Source organism: Rhamphochromis sp. 'chilingali', assembly GCF_963969265.1.
Source record: "Rhamphochromis sp. 'chilingali' genome assembly, chromosome: 16".
Taxonomy (NCBI): domain Eukaryota; kingdom Metazoa; phylum Chordata; class Actinopteri; order Cichliformes; family Cichlidae; genus Rhamphochromis; species Rhamphochromis sp. 'chilingali'.
In genome coordinates, this window is record NC_137943.1 from 2,604,861 (window position 1) to 2,624,937 (window position 20,077).

Consider the following 20,077-nt stretch of genomic DNA (forward strand, 5'->3'; position numbering starts at 1 on the left):
AAGCATGAATTCCCACAAGCATATAAAAGAGCTGACTGTTTTCTTCACAGCCACATTCCTTGGCATTTTTCCCTGCTCTGCTCACCCAAGGGACTAATGGATGGAGAGCAAAGGGAAGGTAGAGTCTGTAAAAGTTCTCATAAATGTCTTGTTTTTTGTTGCATTTGTACAACCGACATTAGAACAACAAAGTGATCTATTTTTAGTTTTTTAACTAACTAAAAGCCTCAGTTCTTCCTCACGGTTACTTCAATAGCTTAGTTTCTCCCAAGTTTCCGAAAATATTAAATAATTCATGTTTTTATAGATGAAATATCATCAAATGATAACCATGCATTTATATGCACTTAAATATGCTGACATTTTGTCAGACTTACAGCTGCCAGTCATATTCCAAGATGAAGCTTTGTTGGAATTATAATATACATTATTAACATTTCTACCAAATGAACAATCTACATTTCATGTTTCTTGGCAGGATCTCCTTCATCCTGCCAAGAAACCTTCTGTCCTGATGAATCAAGAGCTTTTTGAATGCCCAACACATAAATCTCACTGCAGTGGACTGAATCATGTGTACTTGCTGGTTCTTCACCTGTTCCATAGTGAGGAGAAGTATTTGCTGCAATAACATCCAGTCATCCCTAACAGGTTTTTTCAAGCTCAAGTATACTGTAGCAAATGTTTTGGACCTGACTGTGAAATTGGAAGATGAGAAATTATTCTTACAACATTTCTAAACCTTTAATTTTGTTGGCAGTGACCTTTTCACTGACACAAACATGTGACTTTAAAATATGAACTGAGGCTCTGGGTGAGCTGCAGTGTATTTCATACATGTTTATGGAAATATGTCTTCACTGCTGAGAACTTTAAAAGTGTTTTGGGAAATGTTTCAAAGCGACTGAGCAAAAATTGTAATAATGCATCCTATTTTGTACTGTGTGGTATTTGTATGCATTGCTGCTGAGTGAAACTAGAAAGAAACAAGTTTCCCGGCAACCTAGAAGTTAGTAAAACTGAACCACTCACACAAAGCCTATTAGTTGTCAAGGCAACAGGGCATCAAACTGCGTGCACTCACAAAAACACCATTGAACAGACAGACCGTGGAGTGCAGGCGAATTCCTTTCCACAAAGAAGAACTTCATGATAAGACAGGTTAAACGTAAATATAAGCATTCTTTTGCAAAAGTTTGCACACTGCACGATCGCAGTCCAATTCCTGTAAACGTCGTAAAGGGGATGAATAAGAAGGAAAACAGTTCGGATTGAGCAAATTGTTTCAGAACATCTCCTCCCCCATTCCCCAATGTTGAGGCAAACATGTGGGAAGGATCAGCATACCCCACCCCATTACCCTTGTGTGTGCAGCTGAACGGAAGCGGCACCAATCCTTTTCAGCTCCTTCTGCTCTCTTCAGCTAACAGATCAGGACAGATCAGGACAGAGAAAGGACACGCTGGTACTAACATGGCAACTGTAAAAACTCTGCTTTGGCTGGGACTCTCTCTGTCTGCCTTCGGCATAACCACTGCAGGTAAAACACACAGCACATGATCGGCAGACAGACAGACAGAGGCGACTGGTGTTAGACATTTTACCTAGACACCAGTGTCATGTCTCGTTTCAGTTTTAGCATATCACATATCAAAGTTTAGTCCTTACAACACAGCAGGCTCTACTTCATCTGATAGAGAACACAGACAGAAGAGTTAAGCATCTTACACAGGACTTAAAGTTTCATGCTTGGTATTATGATGCAGTAAAATGTCCAACAATTACAGATGTTCTGAAATATTGCAGAGAATCTGAAAGAAATTTAGAATATTTAGAAAATAGCAGTGGGATGGTCCCGTGGGTTTCTGGTCACATTTGAAAGAAAACTGCTTTTGCATTTTTATTCTTACTCTGATGGCATCTAGCTTTCCATCAAGTTTTGCTCTCACTGACTGCTTATGCAAAATTAAATATTGGTTGTTTGCTAATTTTCTTAAATTAAACAGTGACAAACTGAGCTTCGTCTGGTAGGAACACGTACTGTTGTGTAATAATGTGATATTCATCGCATCACCTCTCCTTCCTGTACTCTGAGATCCTCCTTCTCGCTTACTGCCATTATGCCATCTGCTCATCGGACCCCCTCTGGGCTTCAGAGCCTTGAACCGATTTGCCCCTCATCTTTAGCTCTCCCACCACCATGTTTGAAATATTGATTCGCTCTCAGTCTGAAAACTCTGTTGTACTGACTTTTAATTCTACGACATCTTCCAACTTTTATTTGATCCATACTGTGACTTGTAATTGAATTGCTTGTATTGTAAACTTGAGTGTTTTGAAAGGCGTCTGTGAATAAAACATATTAGTAATGGAGTACTCATTAACCATTCCATGACGGTGCACAGATGTGGGGATTTTCTAAATATGCTGAACTAAACAAAATCTTCCACTACAGTTTTTAACAGATGCATTCGCTTTATGATTTTATAAAATGTATAACTTTCTGTTATGTAAAACTCTCATTTTGGACCTGTGCCCACCTTTGCTGACTCGCAGACTTTAATTTGGTTCTGATTACGAGTATGAAGATGTTGAGGGAGTTGTCATCATTTTCTCCAGCTTAAATAAATGGTTCATTAAGATCCTTCATTCAATTCAGTTATTGTAAAATAAAAACAAACACAAAAACCCAACGAAAACAGGAAGCAGGAGTCATGGAAAACTGGAAAATACTGACGATGTTTTATTTTATTCACAGATGTGAACTCAGTCCCCAGAGCACAAGACATCCACTGGGTGTCTCTGGACTTCACCACACATCTTCGCTGGAGTGTGACGTCCTCTGACTACACATACACTGTCAGGTTCTCACGGTGAGACACACACACACACACACACACACACACACACACACACACACACACACACACACACACACACACACACACACACACACACACACACACACACACACATTTTGAACCTCAAAGATGCCTTTAAACTTCGGGTATTTTGAGGCTCTTCCTCCTCAGTTTGTGGAGGAAGTAGAGTTGTTGTTGGGCTTAAACGACCAGTGAGGCTGTTTTCTTTGACCAAGAGAGACCTTCTGAGATGTGCACACCCAGGAACTTGGTGCTGCTTGCCCTCTCCACAGCAGCACCATTGATGGTTAGTGGAGCATACATGGTGTGAGCTCTCCTGAAGTCTACGATGATCTCCTTAGTCTTCTCCACATTCAGGGAAACCACTATTAACTCTTTTAGTAACTTAACGCCGGTAGTAGGTCTCATCGTTGTCGCTGATGTGACCTACCACAGTTGTGTTGTCTGCAAATTAGATGAAGAGGCTGTGTGATGATGTGCAGTCGTGGGTCAGCAGAGTGAAGAGAAGTGGGCTCAACACATCCTTGGGGAGCAGTGTTGGGAAGGTTACTTTTAAAATTCCACTACAGATTACAGAGTACATTGACCCAAAATGTAGTTTGTAATGTATTCTGTTAAGTTACTCAGTGTGATTATTTGATATATTCTCGTGCTATTTATCCTACTGCTCTGTGATTTATTACTATTACTGAACGTCTTTTAACAGCTGTTAGAATGTATGAACACATCACTCCAGTTTCAGCAGATGTACACTGGCTCCCTGTAAAATATCGTGTTGATTTTAAGAGTACTTACTTTTAAAGTTTTAAATAATATGGCGCCTAGTTATTTAAACAAACTCCTCAACATGTATGACCCCAAAAGAGCACTGAGATCATCTAGCCAGATGCTCTTAGCACAACCGAGGGCTCGTTTGAGATCGGGCCTTCGCAGCAGCAGCGCCCAGACTCTGGAAGAATCTGCCAGAGGAGATTCGTACTGTAGAGTCTATTCAGTCTTTTAAATTGCGTCTTAAAACTCACGTCTTTACTTTGGCTTTTAATTTGAGTTCAGTATGAGTACCATCAGGCCTGTTTTATGTTTGTATTGTTAATTCACTGTCTTCTTGTTTATCTGTGTTTCTCTGTTGTTTTCTCTTGTTTTTAGCCGATTGTGAAGCACTTCGGTCAACCCAGTTTAAATGTGCTACACAAATACATTTTGAATTTAAATTTGAAGGCTACTCGCCACCGAGCTACCATTGGTTAGTTCATAGTGTCAGGCTCAGGAGGGACTCGGAGTCAGACCGTCACTAAAGTTCACGTTTTATTTACACACACAGACACCAGGTGCGAATATATACAGGTGAGGGGGCACAGGAAGAGGGTCTCCGGGAAGCACAGGCACGGGAAGAAGAGGGCTATGTACAAAATCCACTGAAGCTCAGGTAGCTCGGACTCCGGCTTTAGCTCACCAACGGCGGTCCTCAGGCTGGCGAGAATCCTGGCACAGAGAGGAAAGGCAGGTAAGTAGTGGCACGACAGAAACTCAGAAAAAGGCTCAGATAGGTGATGACACTGGCGAGTGTTACACAATAATCCAGCGAGGAAGCACTCTCAGCAGCCGCCTTAAGAAGTGAGTGAGATGATTGCTTGCAGGTGTCCGAGCCAGGGGCTGGAGCCGTCATGACTCCGCCCCGGTAGAGCGCAGTGCAGGGGAGAGAGAGAGATGCAGCACAACAAAAACACTTGTAGCCATACAGAGTCAGCCGAGAAGGCACAGGGTCATGACAGTACCCCCCCCCCTCAACGGGAGCCCCTCGGCGACAACGGGCTGGAGAGCACGGGCTTGACCTGGGAGACATGGAAAACATTATGGATATGCATATTGCGAGGCAGCTTCAGACGGACGGATACCGGATTGACCAGGGCCTCAATCTCGAACGGACCGATGAAAGCCGGGGAAAGTTTCTTCGACTCTGCACGAAGGGGAACAAAGCGTGAGGAGAGCCATACCTGTTGCCCAACTGTATAGGCAGGCGCAGGGATCCGGTGGCGGTCAGCGATCTCTTTATTGCGCTCCGCCGTCCGCAGCAGAGCGGCTCGGGTGGACCGCCAGGCCCGGCGGCACCTGCGGAAATGATGTTGTACTGATGGGACGGCATGCTCACCCTCCACGGCCGGGAACAGGGGTGGTTGGTAGCCCAATGAGGCTTCGAACGGCGACAGTCCAGTGGCTGAAGAGGTCAGGCAGTTGTGGGCGTACTCAATCCAGGGGAGCTGCTCGCTCCAAGTGGCCTGGTTGAGAGAGACGACACAGCGGAGTGCCGCTTCGAGCTCTTGGTTGGTACGCTCGGCCTGTCCATTGCTCTGAGGGTGGAAGCCCGAAGAGAGACTGACCGCGGCGCCGATCTGCATGCAGAACTCCTTCCAAACCCGAGAGGTAAATTGGGGTCCCCGGTCGGAAACGATGTCCATCGGAATGCCATGAAGCCGGAAGACGTGGGTGGTGAGCAGCTGGGCGGTCTCCAGGGCTGTAGGGAGCTTGGGGAGGGCAATGAAATGAGCCGACTTAGAAAAACGGTCAACAATAGTGAGGATGGTGGTGTTACCGGATGACGGTGGGAGCCCCGTAACGAAGTCCAGCGCTATGTGAGACCATGGCCGTCCTGGCGTGGGGAGTGGTTGAAGAAGCCCGGCGGGTGGTCGGTTGGGACGTTTGTTCCGGGCACACGTGGCGCACGCCATAACGTACTCCCTGGCGTCCTTGTCCAAGGTGGGCCACCAGAAAAACCGCTGGAGGAAGGTGATGGTGCGGCGGGCTCCAGTGGAGTACCTGAGGTCGGACAGCAGCAGGGACAAACAACCGACCAGGGGGCCCGTCCCCGGGTCGGGGTCAGTATCCTGGGCCTCGCGCACGAGAGCTTCGATCTCCCATGTGACAGCTCCAATAACACAGGTAGCTGGAAGAATCGGTTCTGGATCGGAGTCTCCTTCCGTACTGGAAAACTGACGGGAGAGTGCATCGGGCTTCACGTTGCGCGACCCTGGTCTGTAAGTGATGGTGAAATTGAATCTTGTGAAGAAGAGGGCCCACCTGGCTTGTCGTGAATTTAGGCGTTTGGCGGACCGGATGTACTCAAGGTTCTTATGGTCGGTCCACACGATGAACGGGTGTTCCGCGCCCTCAAGCCAGTGCCTCCACTCCTCCAGGGCCAGTTTGACCGCTAGCAGCTCCCGATCACCGATGCCGTAGTTCTGTTCTGCGGGTGAGAGACGACGAGAAAAGAATGCACAGGGATGGAGCGTACCTTCAAATCGTTGAGACAGAACTGCTCCCACTCCAGAGTCCGAAGCATCCACCTCCACCACGAACGGTTGCCTGAGGTTGGGCTGACGGAGGATGGGGGCGGTAGTGAACTTCTCCTTTAGTAGGGAAAAGGCCTCCTGAGCAGAGAGGTCCCACTGAAAAGGAACTTTGGGAGAGGTAAGCGCAGTGAGAGGTGAGGCGATCTTACTGTAGTCCTTTATGAAGCGTCGGTGGAAGTTGGCGAATCCTAGGAACCGTCGGAGTTGCTGGCGGTTCGGCGGTTGAGGCCAGTCCACCACGGCCCGGACCTTCTCGGGGTCAGGTTTGAGATCCCCCTGAGAGATGATATAGCCAAGGAAGGCCACCGTGTCAACGTGAAATTCACATTTCTCCGCTTTCACGAACAACCGGTTCTGCCTCACGTGACTCTCGTGCTCCGCCTGGGACTTAGAGAAAATGAGAATATCATCAAGGTACACAAAAGCACATCGATTAATAAAATCCCTCAGAACATCGTTAACAAGGGCCTGGAAGACCGCGGGCGCATTGGTTAAGCCAAAGGGCATGACGAGATACTCATAGTGTCCGATATGAGTGTTGAAAGCGGTCTTCCACTCATCTCCCTCCCGGATCCTCACCAGGTGGTAAGCGTTTCGCAGGTCCAGTTTGCTGAACACCGTGGGGTCATGACACATAGACTGCAGACTGTTAGACTTGATGGACAGCATTAACAACCTGCTAGCTGCAAGTGATCACGAGCAGTTCTGAAAGTAACACCAACTAGATTTCTAAATCTTAATATAAAATGAGCAACAGTAGGGGGGACATTGGGTGAGGCTGCACTTTTTGCAGTGATCTTGTATAGAAAATTATTTCTTTATTAGTAATATGTTTTCTTTCTGTCTTCTTTCAGAGCTGCACGTGATTATTTGCAGCTAGCAGGTTGTAATGCAGCCTTCATTAATAGTAATAAATCACAGCAATAGTACATCGAAGACACTGAAGTGTTTCTTTAGGTTGGAGTCTTTGACGCTGAGAGCAGCTTGGTTGCTGGATGTATTCCATTACCCGTATTCAGCGTTCGTATGATGGAGGTGTTGCTGCTGACCTGTACTGCCTGCTGTCTTAATAATAATAATAATAATAATAATAATAATAATAATAATAATAATAGATTCCATTTATATAGCACTTTTGAGACCCTCGAAGCGCTTTACAATGCCACTATTCATTCACTCTCGCATTCATACACTGGTGGAGGCAGCTACAGTTGTAGCCACAGCTGCCCTGGGGCAGACTGACAGAAGCGAGGCTGCTATATTGCACCATCGGCCCCTCTGGCCAACACCAGTAGGCAAGTAGGGTAAAGTGTCTTGCCCAAGGACACAATGACCGAGACTGTCCGAGCTGGCGCAATCTTCCGATTACAAGACGAATACCCAACTCTTGAGCCACGATCGCCTCTTCCTGTCAGGAAATCCAGCAACTAGTTACAGAGCGAGGTGCTGATCCCCAGCTGATCCAGTTCACGTCTGAGCTCCTGTGGAATGATCCTGTTGAATGTTGAACTGAAGTCTATGAACAGCATTCTGATACATGAGTCTCTCGTGTCCAGGTGTGTGAGGGCTGAGTGAAGGGCAGTTGAAAATGCATTATCGGTCAAGCAGTTTGACGGGTATGCGAACTGAAATGGATCCAGATGGTTTTTGGTTTCCCACAGTGTGTAAATCACGGCAATCCTCCTGGCACAACAGTGTACACCACGGCTATAAAGTTAGTTGGACCAGATTTTAAAACCAAGGAATATATCTGGGCCAGATATTGTTTAGCAGCCAGTCAGCAGCAGATCACGATAAGTTTCAAACCAACACAAATGTATTGAAAAAAATGGTAAATGGTAAATGGCCTGCATTTGTATAGCGCTTTTCTAGTCCATAGGACCCCAAAGCGCTTTACACTACATTCAGTCATCCACCCATTCACGCACACATTCACACACTGGCGATAGCAAGCTACATTGTAGCCACAGCTGCCCTGGGGCGCACTGACAGAGGCGAGGCTGCCGGACACAGGCGCCACCGGGCCCTCTGACCACCACCAGTAGGCAAACACGGGGTTAGTATCTTGCCCAAGGATATTTGGCATGCAGCCAGGATGCAGCCTGGGATCGAACCACCGACCTTCTGATTAGTGGCTGACCTGCTCTGCCACCTGACCTACAGCCACCCCAAAAAAAGTTGTTTATTATTTTTTCCCTTTTAAATCTTGTGACATTTCACACATGCACATGAAAAAACATATAAATGAGCTATAGCTGAAGAGAGCCTGCGCTAGTAGCAACACTTTTTTTATTCACATTTGAAATAAAAAAATAAAAAATATTTGGACAATTCCCTTTCAAAATAAAGTTCATACTTATGTGACCCGGACACATCTTAAAGTGCATTTAACAGAATTTAAAAAGAACAATCAATCCTATCAAAGCTATCAGTGCACAAACCCATAGCAGTAACACATATGAATACAACATTTACTGCTGCACACTGAGGGAATGCAGGTTTGTTTTAAATCAACAGTACACAAGTCTACAGTAACCTGACATTTGTTTTGTTTGGCCCTTCTGTTAAAACACTAAATGGGTCTCTGGCAAAACTCATCACCTTTGTGCGTAGAGCAAGTCCATCCAATCGACCAGAAAACTTCTCTTTCAACCTCGCAGTGAAATCAGTCATCACATCCATGACTTGTGCCGCAGATGAGATGCTTTTGCAGAGCCCTGGAAAATGCAGCAACCGGCCTGTGCTCAAGTCGGTGGTGAAAGGTTCGGCTTGGCTTGGAGGGCACGCATCTGTTCCACAAGCTCAGTGTCAGTTTTGCCTCTGCCTTGTAGTCCCACATTGAGGTCATTCATGTTTTGAATATGTCGCTCAGAAAGCAGACACTGGCCATGAAGCTGTTGTCCTCATGCAGTTCAAATGTGTTTCTGCTGTTTTTTTGCCTGCTGTTGCAGAGGAAAGTTGTGCTCTCCTCTTTGAGATCACAGAAATACTCCAGTGCACTGCCTTTGGACAGCCACCTGACATCATTGTGCAATAACAGGTCATGGTGCTCAGCAGACATTTCTGAGAGCAGCATGTGGAATAAGCAGTGCTGGAGGCTTTAATCAATTGTAGCCATCACACTGTCCATTGTTGTTTTGAGCTCTGTGCTTAGTTTTGCGCACAACACCATCTGCTGCACAATGCAATAAAGGTTTGAGGTGCAGCAGCCAAACCACTCACTTTTCCTGCCATGGATGAAGCCATGATGATCTACTCACCAGAAGGGTGGTGGTTCGATCCCAGGCTCCTCCAGTCTACATACCAAATATCCTGGGGCAAGATATTAACCCCATGTTGCCCTCCGATGCATCCATCGGAGTGATACAAGCACTAAAACCTTAGATAAAGTGCTTGTGTGACTGGGTGAATGCACAAGTTGTGTAAAGCGCTTTGAGTGCTCAGTGAGAGTGGAAAAGTGCTATATAAGAACCAGCCCATTTACAAGCATACAGACATGCTTCATTACCACTGTCCTCAAAAAAAGCTGAAATCTTCTCAAAGATTATCTCGCCAGCTGTGTGGTTTATTTGTTTTACTCTGCGTTTCTGCCGCAGGCAGGGCCCGTCGGAGGTTGCTTCTGGGCCTGTGGCCCTTTGAACAGGTTTGGTGAACACTAGATTACTCTGTTTGAGCTGTGGGACCAGATCGTTGGGGCGGACCAATTGTTGGCGCAGTATGTTTTGGGGTTTGAAAGCCATAGAGCCACTTGTGGCCCACGTCACCCCTACTTCTGGCCCATATATTGACATGAAGAAATATAACGCAAGAGAGAGAGAGTACCAGTGTGTCTATTTGGTAGTTCAATGAAAGGCTTCGGTTAGTTAAGAGTGAGGGGAAAACATTTGCAGTTTTACCTTGTTATACAATATTTGAAATTAAAAAAAAAATGGAAATGTTTGTGTTTTCTTGTTTGTTTGGGTTTTTTGTACTACTTGAACACTAAAGTGGCCCTCCAATGAGATGACAGTGCCCGCAGTGGCCCACAGCACATTTAAGTTTGAGAGAAAATGCGTCTCAGCCGTTCCAATACTCCTGACACATGTGGGGCAGCTAACGGTTTCCGCTTAGGCAGCAGTTGTCCCGTGGATTACCTGGTCAATTCTTTACGAGCCTTCCCAGCTTTGGTCCTAAACTGACACAACACTATGTTAGTTTCTAATGAACATCTTTAACAAGATCATACAACTCATGGGGTTCAATGGGAAGTCAAGGTGGCGAGGGAGAGCCAGAGAGCCCCATGAGCTGGGAAGACTAAATATTTCAAGTGTCCTGCATCTGTCATCGAGGAAGAACACCTAGAACCTAAAGAAAGAGTTCACACCTACAGGCAGGCAGTCACAGTGATAGAGTGATTCAAATAAATAACTGAAAAAGTGAATTAACCTCGATGTATTGCTTGCATATATCATGACTATGTGTACAGGAGGAAATATTTGCTTGCCAAAAAACAACACAATCCAGACATGTCAAGCGGAACATTTCCATTGAGTTTTAAAAACTGTTTTCATAAGCGCATGTCAGTAACTACCGTGTGACTTGCAGTGAAGATGCTGACTGGGAAGAAAGTCCTAATTGTATCCAAATATCAGCATCAGAATGTGACCTGACTCAGTCCCTCAAGGCCTCGGATAGGTAAGAACACTTCCATCACCCTTAAACACATCTGGTAGGTTTACATCGAGCTTACTTTATACTTTTACTTTTGATTTTTTTCTTATTGTCAGCAATATTTGTGCTCTGTGATTTTACTCAAGAAAAGTTATATGTACACTACCAGTCAAACGTTTGGACACGCCTTCTCATTTAATTGTTTTTCTTTATCTTTACTTTACAAATTGAAGACATTAAATCATATGAAGCAACATATATGGAATTATGTAGCAAGAAAAAAAACATTGATAAATACCCTTTTGCTTTGTTGACAGAGCTGCAAACCCTCGGCCTTCTCTCGGTGAGCTTCATGATGTAGTCGCCTGAAATGGTTTCGCTTCACAGGTGTGACTTGTCAGGAGTAATTTGTGGAATTTCTTGCCGTTTTTATGGGATTGGGACCATCAGTTGTGTTGTGCAGAAATCAGGTTGGCAGAATGAGGTCAACAAGTTCTCATCATCTCCTCCTTCAAGCCTGTTGGAAAACCATTTCAGGTGACGACCTTACGAAGCTCATCGACAGGATGACAAGCGTGTGCGAAGCAGTAATCAAGGCAAAGGGCGGCTACTTTGAAGAATTTAAAATACATTTTTTGAGTTGTTTCACACTTTGTTGTTTACTACATAACTCTATATGTGTTCATTCATAGTTTTGATGCCTTCAGTGAGAATCTACAATGTAAATAGTCATGAAAATAAAGAAAAATGACTAAATGAGAAGGTGTGTCCAAACGTTTGACTCGTAATGTGTTATATAAGTGCAGATGAATGTGCCTCCAAAGCATATGTATTCTTTGTGTCCCTATTTCACAGGGCCTACTTTGCTGATGTTCAAACAGAAATCATGGACATGGACTATGAACTCCCTCACACTCAATCTTCCAGGTTCAATCCCTATAGAGAGAGTAGGTTATATATGACACACACACACACACACACACACACACACACACACACACACACACACACACACACACACACACACACACACCCTTAGCCTTCACAGCTTAATGTCAATCAAAGCCTGGACCTGATCAGGTCATCCATGCATCCTGATCCCTGTTGTGGCTGAGCCCATAATGTCAAGGCTACCATACCTGCACCAATCAGGCATTCTGCATAATGTTTAGTAGAGCACCCATCCACTCAAAAACTCACTCGCTCTAGTAATGATGTTGTAAACTAACTGAACTGACTTTTAGCGCATGAATAAACCTTTGCAGGCAGTCTCAGCATAACTGTTGGTTGGTCCTGTCCCCAGGTAACATCAGTGCTGTGAGTTTCACTGTGGCGCCATTGGATGACAGAAGAGTAATAGTGAACATCACTGATCCTTTAACCTCCATTTATGATCGTGGGAAGCAGCTCAGCATCAGAGACATTTTCAAAAAAGATCTTAATTATAAGATCCGCTACTACAAGTCTGGAAGCACAGGAAAGGTAATCTGATGTTAACGCTAAAAGTGAAATGAGCTGCAAATTATGTTGTTAAACTGAAAAAATTACACCTTTTTCATGTAATTCTGTTAGTGCTCCACGTTAGGCTTGCTCACACGAAGAATATGGGCTAGCAATGGGCCTTACTATGGGTCCCTCTCTGCTTAGTGTGGTCAGCCCATTCTATAGGCACCCACACAGTGGGTGGGTTAGTTAGTTAGTTAGTAACAAGTTCATCTGGGCCTTTAGATTTAGGGCCTATGGCTAGTTTCATTCAACACTGGTCAGTATTACCAATGTAATTGGACATCTTCTAAAAATCCAGAACTGCAGCTCTAAGAATTTGAAATAAAGAACAACAATGTGGCATTTGTGTGTGTAGGCTAGCTGTTTTCTGCTGGGCCTGGTCTTACGATCAGTCAAATGAAGACTTGACCCAAACATCCAAATGTCTGCTTGGTTAGTTGGTTAAATGTTTACAGATGAATGACAGTAATCTGTCCTGCTGTTACCCCTTAGAGAGATGAGATATCAAACTCAAGTATGAAAGTGATACCGGGGCTGGATAAAGGAGAGAGTTACTGCTTCATGGTGGCAACGTTCATCAGATCCAGACCCAAAGCCACTCAGCAGGGATCCTGGAGCATGCAGCAGTGCACAGAAAGTTCCCAGGACAATCTGCAAGGTACACATATTCTACATGCAACTCTGTAAACTATTTCAGCTTTGGTGAATACATACTGAAATTTGTTATTAGTTGTTTCAATTGCAGCTTCTTCCTCTTTAAGTACTCAAGACCAGAGTAATAAACAACCAGTGTATATCAGCATTAGAGGGAGAGTGCTGCCCCCTGCTGGAAATTAAGACACCTTAATTTGGTATTTTGTCAGATTTGATTTGATTCCATTGGCTTCATAGTATCGTGGTTAACACTTGGAGCCTTATGTGAAAAATCAACAGCTCACGATTAGGAGGAGGCACACCCAGCCTCAGTGGGTCATAAGCTAGTGTACTCCGAGTGCTGTATAAATAGGAGGGCACTGAACATCTGTGCCAAATATGTGGAGTCATCCACTGTGACAACTTTCTCAGACATAAGGGACTGGCTGACAGGATGTGATTTACAGTTTTTTACAGACGCTAGGACACATGTCTCAATACTTAGGTCACTTTTGCAAACTTCCTCACACAGTGAGCACAACAGAAGTCTATGTGGGCTAAACTGAGGACCAGTTATCATTGTTTTGGCACAAAATGCATTCAATGACTACATCTCTCAAATTTCATGAATTATCTTCTCACTCAGACACAACAACTGCCAAAAATCTTTGTACGTACAGGACATTTTGCATGTGCTTACATACTGTTTTCAAAACTGTTAAACTTATGGCCAAAACAATAACACAATGCAAAACTGAATAAGACAGCAAAATTCAACAGCAATATTTTATTGAAACATATTCTAAATCTAAAAATGCAGTTTAACCAGCCACAGCTGATTCTCATTGTAGATGAACATCTACACAGGTGTTACTCCTTCAATTTTTCAACTCCTTCAATTCTGGCAGCCAGAAGATTCTTTCCTAGGTGTGTTGCCCTAGATGACATAAGATGTGATGTGGATGAGAACCTGTGGCCAAATGGAGGAGACCGAGTAGATTAGCATTACTATTGTATGTGTATCAGTGGATGGTGTGTATACAAATTCTTGTATTTTGGGATTACTTAGTGCAAAAAAATAAAAATACATAAACAAATATTACAGTTTTTTACAGCCGCTAGGACACATTTCTCAATACTTAGGTCACTTTTGCAAAACTCTTCACACATTTCTCCTAACTGACCGTCAGCCTGGCAAAGCAGTTCATTTCACATTCAAAATGCACTACAACTACCAAAACACTTCATTCAGGTCTCAAATGAACACATTCCTCCAGAACACTAGCAAAGGTTGACAGCCGACAAACACACTTTGTCACCCACAAAACAATGACCTAAAAAACACTAGCAACATGTAGCATTACACAGTGTTTTCCTGTGTAAAACAAGGACACATCTCTGTTTATAATTTCAATATATGTTACTGGAATGAATCAGACATCATGTATTTATATTTATGTATTTTTATTTTATTTTTATTTTTATATTTGGTGTGTTTCTCATTGGCATATGGCAGTGCTACAAATCTTTGTGCAAAGTGACTGTACTAACCGATTCTCATTTCAAGATGTCCTTATGGTGCTTGCTACAGTGTAGCGGCTCGAGTTAGGCTGGACCCGTTGGCCAGCTACCCTCAGGGTCATTCCACGGTTGATTACATGGTCCACTATTGTAGCTCTGATGTCATCAGCAATTCTCTTTCTTACTCTTCTTACCCTTCCTCTCCCCCCTCCTCATCTGCCTCTCCCCCCTCCTCATCTTCCTATCCCCCCTCCTCATCTGCCTCTCCCCCCTCCTCATCTTCCTATCCCCCCTCCTCGTCTTCCTCTTGCTCCTCCTTGTCGTCCTCTTCATCCTACTTCTTCACCTCCACGTCCTCTTCCTCGGCCTCCTCTACTTCTCACTCTTCCTGCTGCCTCCATTGTACTCCACACACACAGCTTACCTGTATTATAGTGCTTAGGCTGACTGCAAAGTGAACTAATTATCTAAAAAAGTTTTCACATGTGAAAGTGTGCCAGACAGTTGGCAGATTAGTGTTAATGATAGCCATACATGTGTATACTTTTGCTAGGAGTGTGTTGGAAATTTGGTAATTGAGTGTTGTGCAGTGAATTGTGCCTACAGTTTTGCAAAGTGTGTGTTACAAAATTGCAAACTGAGTGCAAAGCAGTTTTTGTGCTTTTAGTTTTGCAAACTCAGTGAGTGGTTTTGCTATAAGTCTGAATAGTTTTAGAGATTGTGCTACAGGAATCACAGTTAGGGTTTAAGCATTCAGAAAAAACTGTAACAGTTTTGAAAACAGTATGTAAGCACATGCAAAATGTCCTGTCCGTACAAAGCTTTTTGGCAGTTGTTGTGTCTGAGTGAGAAGATGATTCATGAAATTTGAGAGATGTAGTCATTGAATGCATTTTGAGCCAAGACAATGATAACTGGTCCTCAGTTTAGCCCACATAGACTTCTGTTGTGCTCACTGTGTGAGGAGTTTTGCAAACGTGACCTAAGTATTGGGAAATGTGTCCTAGCGTCTGTAAAAAACTGTAACGAATTCTGCATGATGTCTGATTCATTCCAGTAACATATATTGAAATTATAAACAGAGATGTGTCCTTGTTTCACACAGGAAAACACTGTGTAATGCTACATGTTGTTAGTGTTTTTTAGGTCATTGTTTTGTGGATGACAAAGTGTGTTTGTCGGCTGTCAACCTTTGCTAGTGAATGAAGTGTTTTGGTAGTTGTAGTGCATTTTGAATGTGAAATGAACTGCTTTGCCAGGCTGAGGGTCAGTTAGGAGGATTGTGTGAAGAGTTTTGCAAAAGTGACCTAAGTATTGGGACATGTGTCCTAGCGTCTGTAAAAAACTGTAATGATCTCCCCCTCTCTCTCTCTCTCTCTCTCTCTCTCTCTGTGTGTGTGTGTGTGTGTGTGTGTGTGTGTGTGTGTGTGTGTGTGTGTCTGTGTGTGAATGAGGCATGTTGTATAAAGCACTTTGAGTGCTCAGGTAGAACCAGTCTATTTAACAGTGACCCTCGTTCTTTCTGCAGATTTGAGTGTTGGAGCATGGGTTGGTGTAGGCTTCATCATGTTAACAGTCCTCATCGTCATCGTCACGGTGACCGTCCTCTGCTGTCGCCAGAGAAACAAAACTCTGCAAACGTCTCAGTCATCAGCACCAGTGTAAAGTGCTTGGGTTAAGTTTGCTCTCTGAAACCAAGTTTACACTGTATTATGGGTATTATTTCTGTATTTCATATTCAAGTTCTTTATTTAGTTGACACTGAAAGTGAAAGACTTCATCAAGAATTTGGTCTTTCACATTCACCAGTGTTTGTCCTTTCATTTGTGTGATCATCGGGTACATCAGGAAAACAGTAACCAAAACCAGTCTGCTACAGCAAAGTCGTGATTTGTGTCTAAATGACTGGATTATTAGAATGTTCATGCCTGAAATACGGCATCATTTATTAGCTTGTCTTCTGGCGGAACCTGCGTCCAACCCATGCGTTTGCATGGAGCTCATTGGCTGTAGAGTAATTTTCATTAAACAACATTTCTTTTTCTAAAGTAACTGAAATATATCATTAAGTCACAATCACAGTTTATCTGTAATCTTCATTTGTAAAAAACATTTAAATGGTTCAAGATTATAGAAAAAGCAAACAGTTTGACAAATATTTTGGTAAATGTGCAGCACAGTGGTTGGGTGGTTAGCACCTGGGTTTAAATCCAGCATCTGGCTGGAGCCTGTCCTTTCACGTCATGTCTGCGTGGGTTCTCTCTGGGTACTCTGGCTTCCTTCCACAGTTTAAAGACATGCAGTTATTGGGGTTAAGTTTGGTGAATCTAAATTGCCCATACGTGTGAATAGTTGTCTGTCTCTCATTTCTCCTTGCAAAACCTTACACCTTGGTTAGGCTCTTGCCCACTGTGACCCTGAAATGGTTAAGTAGAAGAAGATGGACGAACAGCTGGTAATTGAAGCTGTTGCAAGTTCGTTTTGATGTCATATCTGCATCAGCTTGATGTGCTGTTTTGTCAGGGGTTACTTAGGAAGACTTTCCAACATATTTGTGTGTCTGAGCCAAATCTTTTGCCTTTTTCTTCTTTTTGACCCATTATGTTTCAAATTTGAATGTCCAGGTCTTATAATTCACCACTGGTAGTTAGTGAACACAGTGGATTATTTAGCAGCTATTTTCTCACGAGTGGGGGGAGACAAAAGGTCCATGGATTATTCTATTTGTATATAAATAGTGTTAAATAAAAGCTGAAGATTACTTTACTACTTTTATCTCATCTTGTTGTTTTCATCGATCATTCAGATCCCAAATGTAGCAGAAACATCAATTTCATACTTCTTCCAACAGCCACTGCTGGTGGGCCTTCCTGAATCCATTGTACTCATTTCCAGTAAACAAAGACTGGTCTTGGGCCCAGCTGGCCTGCCCCAGCACCAGGAATCCAGCGCTTCCTATGCTGGAGCCATGTGTCAGTAGATGCAGTTACAGATCCTTTTTTCAGCTCTCACTATGTAACATTGAGGCCAGATTCAAAGGCGCTACAGCAGAACTGGCTCCCTGCCTGGCTGAACAGAAGCGCTCCATCCTTGTCTTTGAAATTGTCTGTGAATTGCCTCAGAACAGGAAAAAAGAGGATAATTGTGACACATAGTCTTTGATTTATGAATATCTGAAGGTAAAAATGTTACAAACATGAAACAATTCTTTCTTACAAAGCACAATTAATAAAACATCTTCTCCAAATTCTTTATCAATCCAATCTTATCCTTTCACTACGCACCTCTTTACCCCACAACTGGTGCTGGCTCATGACTGCCCTTCCCAGAGCCCGGTCTTTCTGGAGGTTTCCTCCTGTTAAAAAGGGAGTTCCTTTTTCCCACCATTGCACAAGTGCTGACTCACAGGGGTCATCTGATCGTTCTCGCTTTGTATTGGTAGCAGTATTTGTATTTGTATTCCACAATAGAGATGGAAAAGCAGACCACATTATGGCTTGCAGATGACTTTTATTTCTTAGTTTTTTCATCACACATTTAAGACACCAAATTGTACATTAGACATAAATGAATCATCATCACAATAAACCATGGCTGCATCATGACAAAACGCACAATTTCTTCTGAATATGCTGTCCTTCGACCATGGCTTTGGAGCACACACATATACATCGTAGAAAACACGTCATTCAACGCTGCAAAGAATGAAAAGCTCCACAGGGAACTTGATATCTGCCTCTCTGAACAGTAGAAGAGCTCTGCCAATGCTTTGGGTAATATTCTTATCCTGTGTGGGTAATAAAAGCAGCTGGTAAAATGAATATATAGATATTTTAAATCAGAGATATGGACAGCTATCTGTGTATATAATAAAACTGATTGCAGACCTTGTCATTTTAGTGTGCGCTACATGTGTCTATGTACAGTGATGCATTTTTGCTTTTTTTGGATGTTACCTTGGCAATCGATTAAAACACACTTTAGCCCTGGAGAGTGGCAGTCTGCTGAGATTTCCTCCTGACATGTGGATAATTTAGTAGCAATAAAGTAGCAATTTTTAATGAAAGATGTCGTAGCTTATTGGGAGAGTAAAAAACAAAACATGGTTTAAGCAGGACGACGGCTCCACCTGCAGATACTTAAGATACTTAAACTCTACTGATAAATGTTTCTTGCTAAATTATGTTATTGACAGATACTCCATATTAATATGTATCTCCATGAGACTATCAGAACTGAGATCCATTCTCCAGGCGGAGAAGAAACCTGTTCAAAGTGGTCAGTAAAGCTTCTACCACCTTCAGATTTATCACTACTGTTATTCACAAATGCATTTTAGAACAATACCCTCATGTTTGCAGATATTCTTCTTTTTAGGTTTTCACATTGTGAGGACGACATTATTTTGACTGCATCATTCAATTTTTCAAACTCAGAAACTGACTTTCATTTTTATTTGACATGGGTAGCTGTGACACGCCTATTTTGCTAACATTTGAGGTAAGTTTATATGCATAACTACAAAAATCTACACACATCCACACAAGAATTAGGGCAGGTTCTGGGCCAAAGATGAATGGATAACAAATTAACAGCTGGCACACTGTGGAGCTCCAGATTTGCTATTTTATTACACCACAAAAAGTCTGACATTTTGAGCAAACCTGCTTTTTATCACATAAGATACAATGCAGCACCATCTTAAATCACATGTTACTGGTTGTAATGATGCATGCTTGTGTATGTGTGAGACTACTTTATATGGAATATGCTTAACTGTAAGCACATCATGGTACAATGCACTCTCATCCGTCAGTACAGCCACTGGTGGATGAGTCAGGGGGCGGCAGTCAGACAGGAAACTGCTGTTGAAGCTGAGCTTCCAGCGGGCAGCTTAGGTTTACAGTCTATTAGCTTGAGACAGCATAGTTTTAGCCAGCTGTCTGAAAAAGATAATCCAGTTTTCTGCAGCAGACCATGCTCAATACGTCATAGTTTCTGTGTGTAACAGGCTGGCAGTGTGCAAACTGTTATTTTAGTGTTGTGTATGTAACTAATTATGTTCCAAAATGCAACAAATGAACAAAATAAGTCTTCTAAATGTTCTGTTTTCTTTACACATGATTGTACATTTGAACAAAGCAAATACATGGAGCACTGTGCTTGTATATGAAGTGTTGTGATTCACGCTAGTAGATTTGTCAATTTTAGATTTTGCCAATAACTTGATACTAAATGATACAGAAACACACATTAGATCTAAATATCCTTTAAAGGTGTGTACCCTCACATTATGCTACACCCACATGGTTTCCATGGACAAAAGACCAAAATGCATAGGAAAACTGCAAAACGCACGTCAATAATGTCTCGATGCATGCCATTCCCCAACTCTCTGTGAATGGGACTCATGGCCATTGATCGGTGGTCATGACAATTTGCATATTAATGATCCAGAAACTGACCTCCCAGCCCACTGTTCCTTCAGTGGTGCTAGTTTCACTCATTGTGCAAATGTACTGTATATAAGATTGGGGA

The 20,077-nt window shown here is 43.1% G+C and overlaps 1 protein-coding gene across 1 annotated transcript; it reads left to right on the top strand.

Moving 5' to 3' along the window:
- The first annotated feature begins 1,361 nt into the window (after positions 1 to 1,361).
- On the top strand, positions 1,362 to 16,751 carry LOC308383664 (tissue factor-like). Its single transcript, XM_080861716.1, has 7 exons — positions 1,362 to 1,540; positions 2,759 to 2,873; positions 10,814 to 10,903; positions 11,735 to 11,826; positions 12,183 to 12,361; positions 12,878 to 13,043; positions 16,068 to 16,751. The coding sequence occupies exons 1-7, from the start codon at positions 1,474 to 1,476 to the stop codon at positions 16,202 to 16,204; spliced, it is 846 nt and encodes a 281-aa protein (XP_080717842.1). The 5' UTR covers positions 1,362 to 1,473; the 3' UTR covers positions 16,205 to 16,751.
- Positions 16,752 to 20,077: the final 3,326 nt, after the last annotated feature.